The sequence below is a fragment of the Lepisma saccharinum genome, chromosome 7 (assembly GCF_977018435.1).
Source record: "Lepisma saccharinum chromosome 7, izLepSacc3.1, whole genome shotgun sequence".
NCBI lineage: Eukaryota > Metazoa > Arthropoda > Insecta > Zygentoma > Lepismatidae > Lepisma > Lepisma saccharinum.
Window position 1 is genome coordinate 40216604 of NC_139235.1, and position 12945 is coordinate 40229548.

Sequence of the window (12945 nt, forward strand, 5' to 3'; positions counted from 1 at the left end):
TTCCATGCTGCCTTTGCACTTTCAGCATTTCTAACATGTGGGTAGCAAGAAGAATGCACGCACAAACAAATCTTGGCATACGCTTTCTGGTCTCGAACTGGATCCACTGGAGTAGCTGCTTCGATACAGTCCCATAAACCACTATCGATCAGAGTTAATTTCATTACGAACTTCCACGTGGCGTAATTCTTAACACCTTCCAGTTTTTCAATGTTTGGCTGTCCACTATTAATCACGATTGGAGTCGTCATTGTAGTATCGAATTTGTTTCAATTTTCTTGACACCGTAATTTTCGTACAAAAAAAAAATTACATTGCACAAATTTCGATTCAAAGCTTCACAAGCACTACATACATTATCATATCATGTGATCAGTCATGAGTACATCACAAAAATTTACGATAAAATTTTTCACTGTGATGAAGCAACTCCAAAGTACATTGCAGCACAGTTCATGAACACCTGGGCTGGGCCCATAACCTGTTAAATTTTAAGAAGCCATAATTCAAACCTGATACTGCATGTTAACTTTTAAGCCATTATTCAAACGAACTAAACTGGAAATAAGAAGTTTTATTTCTCTCCTCTTCTAGGCCACAGGACAATCTAAACGTAAAAAAAAAATTGCTTCACAGAATATATCACATTATGAAAAATTTACATGAACATATTTGGGTATGAGAATCTTTTGAATCAAAACATTTTAACAGTTTTGATGTCCTCTATACGTTTCCGTGGGCACCTTTAAAATGACACCCTGTATATTTAATTTAAGGTGTGGAGTTTGCATTTGCCATTTCGCATACTCAAACTAGAAATACATTGATAAACACGAGTCACAAATTTAACAGGATACAGTAAATTGTATAACAATTTCAAATTTACCTAATCAACTTCAAGATATATTATCTTTAGAGGCACATATTTTTGGTAAATAAAAAAGCAAAATTTCGGTACAAAAACAGAGTCTATTTCGGGTTCAAAAGCGGTAAATAAAATAAAATTTCGTTGTTATAGTGGTGAATAATCACATCAAAAGTGCTACATAAAATGACATTTTGGTTTCAAAATTGTGAAAATAATCCTAAATTTGATTTTAAACTGCACTTATTACATAAAATAAAATTTTCCCTTCTAATAGCACATTTATGTAGTTACCAGAGTATTAAGTGTATTCCTGTATAAAGGGGTCCATTTTTGCTTCTCAAATATTTGCAGCAGAATTAATCAATTTTCCATGAATTGCATAACTCTCAGGATACTTCAGACTTCAGAAAGTGTCGCGTCTGTATATAAACGGTAAATTTCGTGTTTAAGAGTATATTTCGCATTTTGCAGTTCATTTTGCATTATTTCGTGACAAAACAGGGTAGCAAAATGCACCTCACCTTTCAGAAACATGAAAATTGAACATTACAACATGTTATTTCATATTTCGTGTTTTCGTCAAAAACGAAATATGCATGCCTCTACTTATCTTGCAATAATCTTCCGTATGTCAGATAGATTGTTCTGCAAAGGACACTAACAAACCAAACAGACTGAGAGAATTATTTTTATTTTCCACTCAGCCTTCTTTTGTTTCCTTGATAAAAATAAAAGCTAAACTGTGAAAAAACTTGCCTCACAGCATTAATTAATTCAATGGAATTTGGACTAATAAAAATTGCAATTTTTCATGTCTACGGAGAAAAATTCAAGCGGAATTCCCAGCACCAATAATTCATGCATAATTCCCAGAATTCAAGGAATTCCCAGTGAGTAGCCACCCTGAAATGACATGTACAATCACATACAATGAAACCTCGGCTTTGCTAGCCTTAAATGGTTCCTCAGTAAAAATGAGGATAGGTCTCTGCATAGGTAACCGGGCCCTAAGAAAAAAAATCTTGTGTCTCATATCAATTTGTGGTGCAATTTTCATTATTCAGTATGAACACCCACGTGATATTCATGCATCTCATCAAATACAGAAAAGAAACTTTATGGGAACACAAGAACTGGAGTGGATACATTGCAAATTCTGGCAGGATTGTGTATATGCAACAAAATCTCATGTTATACAGGGCGTTTCAAATTGATCTGAACGATAAAAACACGTTCCATGAGCAATACAACATAATCACCGATCAAATGTCATATAAAATGAAACTGCAACATCAGTTTCGTACATAATTTCATAAAGATCCACCAGCAAAGAACTCTATAAGATCCACCACATTAGCACCATGGGGCAAATTATTGGTGAGAACATTCTGAAACGTGTCTGGATGAAGCTAGATTACCATATTAACATGTGCAGAGTACAAGTGTGTCAGCCATTACATTACATTGAGCATTTGTGAGATAACTTCACGATAACCATTGACACTTGAACTTGGACAGTTGTATTACATATGTGTGAAATTGTATCTTATTTTGACAATTTATGAATAAAATATAACATGTTGCAATTGTTCACATCATTTTGAAACACTGTGTATTATATGAGGCTCAGTCAATAAATAACGAGGCAGAAGATATTTCACAGTACTTACGTAACAAACCTCAGAAGTATTGTCCGCCACTGTTTAGGCATTTATCCCATTGTGATACTAATCGCAAAATGGCATGCTCGTAAAACTCCTTTGGCTGCTGTTGGAACCAATTGCGCACGTACTCCATGACGTCATCGTCAGATTGAAACCGTTGTCCCTGCAGTGCTTTTTTTGAGCTCACCGAAGATGTGGAAGTCACATGGGGACATATCTGGACTATGGGGGGGGGGGGGGTCAGGACTTCCACTTGAATGTTTTCAGACATTCCTTTGTTGTGTTGGCCGCGGTGGCTCAGTCGGTAACGCGTCTGACTACCATGCTAAAGGTCCCGGGTTCGATCCCCAGCCGGTTCAAATCCGGGAACTTTTCTAACGATGGAAGCGGCCCGGCGCCCACCCAGCGTCGAATAACATGGGTACCTGGGGGAAACCCTGGGGGGTAAAGGCGGTCAGGGGCGTGATGCTGATCACATCACCCCCACTCACGACCGGATCAAGAAAGTGTGGGGCGTTACCCCCACACCCCCTATACGCCTTCATGGCATGGTGCTAAGCACAGGGGAGCACTTTACCTTTACCTTTTTACCTTTGTTGTGTAGGCTGTGTGTGGTTTAGTGTTGTCGTGCAATAGGACGACACCACGAGAAAGGAGACTGGGACATTTCGATTGATTGCTTTCCTGAGCTTCATTAACGTTTCACAATACCGCTGGGCATTGCCCGTAGCTACATGCTCCAGGAAGTCGAGCATGACATTGCCGGCACTAGTGTGGAGGGTCTTGAACTTTTTTGGTGGAGGTGAATTTGCGTGCTTCCAACCACGGAATAACTGGACACTGCCACTGCTCGGTTAGCAGCCTTTGCACATACCTTGCCAGACACATAAAGCCATCTAGTGGGAAAACGCACGCGAATCAGTTTCGTCACACCTGCACCTCCATTTCGGACCCATCTCTAACTACCATAGTTTTGGTGTAATATCCTCTGCCTCGTTATTTATTGACTGAGCCTAATATTTTTGGATGTTAGTTGGTCAACTGAAAGGCCAAAGTCATCTCAAACTGACCATGGGCACAAATGAGTAAGGGAGTCACAGTTGAAAGACTAGATACTCCTTACTAATAATTAGGCAGAGGGTGTGCCCTAAATTGCATAATGGTTGTTTGGGCAGAAAATGCAGGCTTTTAAGTTCAAAACACATTTCTGTGAGGAATACACAGGTTTCATAGTGCCTGTTTTAAAGATAACTGCTTCTTTGAGTGCATAAAATGAGAAAATGATGAAATATCAGTCGAATATTAATCTATTCTGGTAGGATTTCGAGTTTCATTCTTTCACTTCACCATGTCCATCTATTTTATAACTTTGTGCATGGTGCATAAATTGTGCACCTGTTGGTAATGGCAAATCAGAGGACATTGTAGTTGATGCAAAATGCACCTGCAAAAACTAATTAGACTACATTACATTGGTCTACATATCCACTGAAGGAAACAGCAAACCTCTAAGCCCTCATTCATTATAGAGGTTGTGTGCAAATTTCTGAAGGGAATAAGTGAGTTTTGCCTATTTCACTCGTAAGTGCTTACTTTGAACATAACTGATTTTTAAGTGTCTATTTTAAATTCCTTTTTTCCAATTAAGCAGTGTATTTTTCCCTGCCAATTTTGACTGTTTTTAGTGCCTATCGCTCCTCGGCCTACCAACAATACAATGGTCAGTCACACAATGCACATAGAAAAAATGTTCCTATGACCCCACACATAACAATGTGCGCGTTCATCTTCAGGTTTGCACTACAGTGCTATTGCAACAGGAATGAGATATGTTGTATTTTCCTTGTGGCAAATAGCATCCCGCTCAGCTGCCCAGTCTTGTATTGTTATTCTAGTTTTGTGGTGGTTTTTGTCATGGTTCTCTTATGTTAGCGAGATGAGATGAGATTTGATGAGATGAAGAAAAACTACCACGTCTTCTCTGTCAAGTTTACTTTACCTCGCTTCATGAAGGAAGTCCGTAAGAATCAAGAACCGGGATCACTATAACAAACACATAAAAGATTAAAGACTCTGCTTAAAATCACCATAAAAGAACAAAAGGACAACTGCATATGCATTAAGAACCAGAATACAATTTCTAATAGATGTGCATGAAGAATGGTCTCTTGCACAATGATAGAGTTCCTGTTTACAGTGTGGTGTCACTTGGAATAAAGTTGCATTTTATGAACTTCAAACAATACATTAAATCACTGGTGTACATATGCAAAAGAAATTCTACAGGCTATGTTCAGACACGCTGTATTTTCAAAATGTTATCTTACCACATTCTGTGTGTGTTTGGAATTGAATACACAAGCATTTGCTATGAGTTAGCCTCTGTGGTGAAGTGGTTTGCGTATCAATCTACAATGCCAGGGTTCTAATTTGAATTAATTTTGGGCAAGACATGGATGTTTCACTGTATTTGTTTAACTGATACCACACCACTGGTGATACTCTTACTGAGTCCTACCGATATGCTGATGCTTGAAAATTTTAACGATTGAAATTTGTTCAAAATATTAGTGGGCGAGTCTTCCACTGCAATTATAAGCATCACTTTACTAGAGATTTGTTTCAAAATATTCAAGAACTACATCAGAATATTGAAATACCTGTTTAGGTATCGGCTCAGCACTAATTTGTTTCCTTTTCCTCATTATGAAGTAAAGTATAAAAGCATTAATAATGAGCATGGATCTGAAAAAGCTTGTAATAAACAGTGAATTTTAAAAGTCCTGCAGGATTCTAAAAACCTATAACTTATTAACTAATAAGTTTATTACAACGAAATATTGTTTGTTACATAGAGGAAACTTTAAATTTTCTTCTGCCCACACTGCTGAATCATGGATGTGCAGGTGATCACACGATTCACGTGATTTCAAAATTGCATTGATGCAGAAAAGCCGCAGAGAACCCATACCTTGGGGTGCAATGTCACCAGACCTTACGTCGTGCGATAACTGGCTGTGGTGACATGTCAAGACCCAGGTGTATGCACAGAAACTGACAGATCTTGACTACCTGAAGTTCAAGACACGTGATGTGATTCACAACATTCCAGACGAGCACCGTCAGAACACAACTCTTGGATTGTAAGTGTGTGTGGACGTAAATGGTGCTCAGCTGGAGATCTGGCGATGAACCAAACCACAAAAAACATAAATTTTAAAGTTTCCTCTGTGTACCAAACAATATTTTGTTGTAATAATTGATTGATTTAGTTTATTTTACTTCGTGTTTTGTGCCTCTTGGCTAATTTGCGAAGATGGGGATGAGTGATGAAATGATGAAATTGATGAATGGACATTCACAAACAACCAAGCCCGACCGGGATTCGAACCCTGGACCCTTGGCGTCGCAGCGCGATGTGCTAACCACTCGGCCACAGGGTCGGGCTTTTGTTGTAATAAACCTATTACTTTAAAATGTATAGGTTCTTAGCATCCTGCAGGAACTTTAAAACACACTGTATTACATAACATTGCATAATTCTTCTTACGGAAAAAAAACTGACATTTTCAAAATGAATTTGTTAAAAGTAGTAACAGTAAATTAATTTTGTCATTCCAGTATGACATACCTTCATATGTACATAACCGAACAAAAAAAAAAAGGACAGAACTGCAATATCATCTGTATTCTTTGAGGAATGACATGTTAATTGTTGTTATGCGGTGCTAGTTTTTGTTTGAAACTAGTCGTCTGTAGGGGCAAATTTGGGTACTTTCCTTTTAAACCAATTGTCTGTGAAAGGTTAAAACAAAATAAATAACATTTATTTTCCTCCTCACCTTATAATTGATGCACTCCTTTGAAGTCTGAAATCTACTTTCATATTATTTGCCTCTCCTGAGCGAATCAAAGTTTTCCTCGCACCAAACTTTCTTCTTGCTTGTTCTATAATAACAAATTTTCTCAATTCACTGCATGATGAAATCAATGCCCGGACTTTTTCAAGGCGGTTCTGTATAGGTTCACTGGAATGCATATTATTTCCACTTGAATCTATTTCTATTTCCATTTCTTCAGCACAAGATTCATCATGAATGTTATTTGAATCTTGAGGATGACATCCAGCTTCTTCCTGTTGGAGGTTATTTTGATCCTGGATGGAGCTCCCAGGTACTTCAGGGTCAAATGCTGCTACTTCTGAAATTGAATCAGTTTGTTCCTTATCATGCAATTCAAGAAGAACAGGATTTACACAGATATCAATTCTGTCAAGAAGAAAATACAGCATAGAAAATTAACAATGAGGTGGTCAGTGATTTCTCGTATATTGTACTCATCTGAGTAATAACAATGATGACTTAGTAGAAATACAAGCTGGCATTCAAACTGCAAATTGAGCTTACTTTTCAATATTACCCTTAATCAGATGTAGATATTTTCACCGGACAGCTTGACAGTGTTCCTGCTTATTTTGGCAAAATAATACTCTCAGTTTTTTATGTGTTAAAGATTATTTTTTAAAAATTTGTGGACTATTCTATGGATTTGAAATTCACTATTTATTATAAACAGCACATTGATTATTTTCTAACAGGTAACATATCACAAACTTCTCGTTTACTTCATCACACCCAATGAGGTTGGAGGAAGTTTACAGAATCAGATTCAAGATGGTCACTTATTTGTTGTTGACACCTCAATCTAACGGCTGACAGTTTGAATGATTTTTCTTTTTTTAACAATATACTGTCTTGACTGTGTGTACCCAAAAGGTTTTAAAATTAATCGCCTTGTCCAGAAAATACTTGAATAAGCAAAATGTTAAGATAAGAATTTGTTAAGTCATTCCATCAACACATAACCTGTGACTCGACAGTCCTTGAAGAGCCTTGGCCTATCTCCCGACTGGCAGTCTCCCTCCCACAATTCTACCTAGAGGTGTGGAGATCTTCAACGGGTAATGGGATGACATGGGATGAGCACGTCGAACCCTCAGCCATTATAGGATAGTTCCGAGACTGGGTTACGCTACTCACTCATAGCTCCCCAATTTTCTCACAATGGTGGGTTGCCATTGGTCCTATACACAGGCCGAAAACCAGAGACTGAACCCTGGCGGACTCAAACCCATGCCATCCCGCAGTCGGAGTCCAAAGCACAGCACCTTACACTGCACAGCCATGGAGGACGACATCAAATGAACACAGTTAGGTGCATTTTTCAACCACACCAATTCAGATTTTTATCAAATTTGAGGAGTTGAACTAATAATGGACATAACTACTGTGTTAATTATGAGTCCCACATGTCTTGTAATTGTAAACTTATTAAATGTCGAAGTTGACAGAAATTGCCATTCCTGAGAACATTTAGCTATCCCAGCTGTAACTCTGCTCCTATTTGGCATAGGAAGCTGAAATAAAGTTTATTGCACAGAGAACTGAACGAGCTTTCCAATAATATGTAACAAGCCTATCTTTGGATAAAACGGAAATATTGTCATGAGACTTTCAGCTTTGACTTTCAAAATCTCAAAACATGTCATCATCAAAATTTATGAAAAAAATATATTTGATATACCATGCTATACCAGGGTATCTACCAAAACAACAAATCCAAAAGTATTGACTTTTTCTTGACCTTTTTACCTTTTTCTTAACATTTATTTAATCGCCCCATACTTAGGTATTGTTGGAAATTAAAATAATAGATATTTTTATTCAATGAAAAATCCCTACCACGAGGAAAGTTAAGATGAAAACTGAAGGTGTACTTTAACAAGGCATTTAGACTTGCTTTAATTATTAATGCATGTAAAAATAAACGCTTCCGACTTCATCCTGGATGAGAAATGGCCACATTACTTTATTTAATATTTTTACAAAACTTCAAGCAAACAACAATGTTATTCTTAAGAAAAGAAGTGAACAAATCCTAATCACAACTCAATAAAATTTTAGATTTCCAAATATTCAATTTTATCGACTCCCAGTACAGGTATACAGCAATCTGTAAAAAATAACAAAAATTCTTCACCGCAAGCATAATTTCTTGACCTACCTGTTGATTTCTTGACATTTTTGTACACTGTAAAACATATGAAAAATCAAACTGGGACTGTAATAGGATCAGAAGATACAAAATAATATGTACAGCTATGTTACTGATTAAAGCGTCAATACAATGTACAGTCACGGACACTTCTGAGTTGTAATGACTTAATTGAAAGTCAATGGAGTTGTTACAACCTAGAAGAGTCCGTGACTGTACAATGTGGTCCCTATGTACAGGGTGACAATTAATGAACTATATGAAATAAAACAAAACAGTCATAATTTCTGAACGGTTCGCGTGATGACGTCCAAACTGCATGGCTGGCCACAGGGCATGATGGGAATTCGTATGCGCACGCAACATGTTGATGTCGGCCATTTGCAAGTGAAAATGTCCTGGAGGAGTATTTTGGGGACCGCATTCTGGCTCTGGGGTACCCCGAGGCCACTGGAAGGGGGCTATGTTAAGGACAAGGTGTACAGAAATAACCCCAAAACCATTGCCAAGCTGAAAACTGCCATTCAGGAGGTCATCGATGTTTCGACACTTCAGCGGGTCATGCAGAAGTTTGCTGTTCATCTGCCCCACATCATCGCCAGAGATGGCAGATATATCGAACATGTCATAACCTAAATCCGAATGTCTGTAGTGCCGTTTACATGTGCAATACAGTTTGTGTACTACGAGGTTTGTCACTAATTTCAGTTTTATTTCATATACTTCATTAATTGTCACCCTGTATGTAAACACCCAAATAACCTGAAAACCAAGGAAGGAAGTAAAGTACTGTTGGGTCAAGGCATTGTAATATTCAGGGAAAATTGTTGCCACGTCACAATATCATGAAAGATTCCAAGGTAATACATTGAAAAATTAAGATGTTGGGTGCATAAGGCAGCATATTAATTAATGTAATTCAGGCAATAAATGAACAGAGAAAGTTGAATGTCATTGAAACTGATAGCCAACAAGAATACAAAGTAAATTACACAAGACACCAGTGTCTGTAACTATTGCAGTAACATAACTGGACGTTTGGTAGTAAATAATAAATTAAAATAATAAAAAAATTGAACGCAAAAAAAAAAATAGTACAAATCGCCAGAATATCAAATGGCAACAAGTTAAAATGTATCAGGTAAAAAAAAAAACAACTTCAAACTGCAGGAAGCATAACAAACACCTTTAAGTTCCAACAAACAGAAAAATATTACAAATAACCATAGCTCTTACCACACTACTGGAATGGAAGATATATGACCCTTTGTGTTTCATGTGGTGACATAAGTTGTTCCTGTTTGTGCTCTGACATAATCCTTTTCAAGGATGTATCTTGTCTACAGAAAAAATAAAACTAGTTTTCTCAGAATATTTAAATGAAGGAGAGGGAGGGCCTGTGTACCTGCAATTGGACAAATCTTTTTTAAACCATTGTTGAAGGAAGTCTCTTCATCATATTCCCTATTAGTGGTATAATAAAAGTATCACAATGTAATATTTTGTGAACAGCATCCAAATAAATGTCTTTGTGTCATGATCTCAAAGTTGTATGAAGACTGCACACTGGAATGGGTAGCAAGTCTCTTGACCTCTTGACAGTACCAGTGAGAGCATTACAAGGTCCTTTGTCATGTGCTGTGGCAAAAGAAATGGCTAACCGCTATGATACGATGATGAAGGGACACTCTCAAAGAACATCCATGCCCAGGCTGGGATTTGAACTCAGAACACCTAGCATCATAGCATGTTGCAATAACCACTTCGCCATGGAGGACAGCTTAGTCCATGACAAGACAAGTGCTTTCCTTAGCATTAGAATAATACAATTCTCACCTCCTGCGAGATAATAAGCAACAAAATTGCACCAATTCATGGATAAGGTTAATCAACAAAACAAAATATGGCTTTCATCAGTAACATATTATTTTGTATCTTCTGATCTCATTACAGTCCTAGAATGATTCTTTCAGGTGTTTCAGAAATAATTGAGGGGTTTGTGCAATGTTTGTGTTCCTCACTCATTCTGGACTGGTTTCATTAATGTAAGTTCAATACTTTACATGTAATACATTTTTGTAACCCCTTAATTATTTCTTAAATATCCAGTATATTTTGGTGATGACATGTTGTGAGATTTTGAAGGTCAAGGTCAAATGACAATATTTTTTTCTTCACGAAAAGATAGGTTTCTTACATATTATTGGAAAGCTTGTTCAAATCTCTGTGCAATAAACTTTATTTCAGCTTCCTACGCCAAACAGGAGCAGAGTTACAGCACTTTTAGAATAGCTAAAGGTGCTCAGAAATGGTAATTTCTGTCAATTTTGACTTTCAATAATTTTACAATTACAAGACATATGGGACTCATAATTGTCACGGCAAATACGTTCCATGCATAGTTTCAACTCCCAAAATGTCATGAAAATCTGAGATGGTCAGACTATGGGCTGTGTTGATTTTGTATGGAATGACACTTGTCTGTAAATCCTCTACATGATATCTAAGTTTGTTTTGAGCTGCACGGTAACCCTGTAAGTAAGTTATGATTATAAGCAGACTTGTCTCATTTGAGGCCACTTACCTTTTATTTTGCACAATAATTTATTGCGGGAGCAATGTATTGGTTCTATGAGCTTGTATTTGCTACTAAGGATATTACTTCTAAGAAGCATCTTTACTTCTTTATCAGGGACTTTTGATATAATAACTTTCCCCTTTCCACCTCCTCCAACACTACCAATTTTCAAATTCAGCTGTGGGGCAATTCTAAATGGAAGAGAATAGTAAAGAACTTTTAAACAACATGTTACATTTTATCCACTGAAAAGCACATTCCTTCTTCAAAATGACAACCTTACCATGAGATATACATCAGTCTTGAAGTGCAGAATAGAATACAAACATAAACCATCTGAAATGTTCTTTGGAACAAATCTGTCTTATTTTCCTGTAGTTTACGGTTATTACAAGCATAAGAAAACAGTTTTTTTCTTTGTGACGTTTCAGGAGAACACACGCTCCTTTCATCAGACATTTATTTTCATTTTGACTAAAGATACAGTTATAACAATGGTTAGTAATTTTTAAACAAAAAGAATCTGTTATATAATGGATGTTGTCAATGTTACATTGTTGTAATATAGCAACTTGACTGTGAAAAAAGCAGTTATTTTATTTTTATTTTAGATTTTTTTTTTTTTAATTATGAATCCCAAATATCATCAGGTAATTCAAATTCATCATTGTTTTCACAAAGTCTCTTGATGTTTTCTGTTACATTAAATTTTAAAGATGGTGGCTTACTCCATTTGTGAAAAAGAAAACTCCACACTGGATCTATGTTACCATTTTCATTATTTAATTTATTCCAGTGTTCTTCTGCAATGAACGAGGCTTCCCAGACATTCAACTCTGTGTTTCCCGTTAATCTTTTTAAAACCCTTCTCTTTTTAATCAAATGCTTCTCTTCGATGATATGAGTTGACAAACCTGTTCTTGGGTTTAGATTTATAATGTCCAAATCATGTTCATGCCATCTTATTGCCATTTTCCTTGCTGTTGATAAAATAATAAATGAGGTAAAGAAAGTAATTGAAAGCAGTATCACGATACCAAGAGAAATGAAGAAAAAACTCATTGTCAAAAATTCAACCCTGCCGATTGCCTTTGGACTACCAAAAACTCACAAACCGGGAACTCCAATACGACCCATCATTGCAACTTTCACACATCCTGCATACAAACTATCCAAATATTCTCCAAATCATGTTCATGCCATCTTATTGCCATTTTCCTTGCTGTTGATAAAATAATAAATGAGGTAAAGAAAGTAATTGAAAGCAGTATCACGATACCAAGAGAAATGAAGAAAAAACTCATTGTCAAAAATTCAACCCTGCCGATTGCCTTTGGACTACCAAAAACTCACAAACCGGGAACTCCAATACGACCCATCATTGCAACTTTCACACATCCTGCATACAAACTATCCAAATATTTAGTTGAAAGACTTGCTATAATTAAACAACAAACACCATTCAGTGTTAAAAATGCATATGAAGTGAAACAGAAACTAAAAAATATTGTTTGGAATAGTGAGTATCGTATTGCAAGTTTTGATGTTGAAAATTTATATCCTAGTGTCCCAATAGAAGGTGCCACAGATGCATTACACAGATGGCTTATTGAGATGAAGGTTAACCCAGTAGAATCATGGGAAATGGTTCGATGGTTTACTGTATGTGCAAATTACAATTACTTTATATTTGATGGCAAAATCTATCAGCAAAATAATGGTCTATCAATGGGAAACCCAGTATCCGGAATCATCTCCAGCATTTTCCTTCATTACATAGA

At 36.6% G+C, this 12945-nt stretch overlaps 1 protein-coding gene across 3 annotated transcripts in view; it reads right to left on the reverse strand.

The window, feature by feature from the left end:
* LOC145989818 (uncharacterized) overlaps positions 1–12945 on the reverse strand; it is a 180003-nt gene that overhangs the window by 145840 nt on the left and 21218 nt on the right. For all 3 annotated transcript variants that reach the window (XM_083125182.1, XM_083125184.1, XM_083125185.1), the window contains exons 4-5: positions 11171–11355; positions 6375–6732 (exon numbers count right to left, since the gene is read on the reverse strand). In XM_083125182.1, the coding sequence (XP_082981308.1) occupies positions 6375–6732; positions 11171–11355 (543 nt within the window). The remainder of the gene's footprint in view (positions 1–6374; positions 6733–11170; positions 11356–12945) is intronic.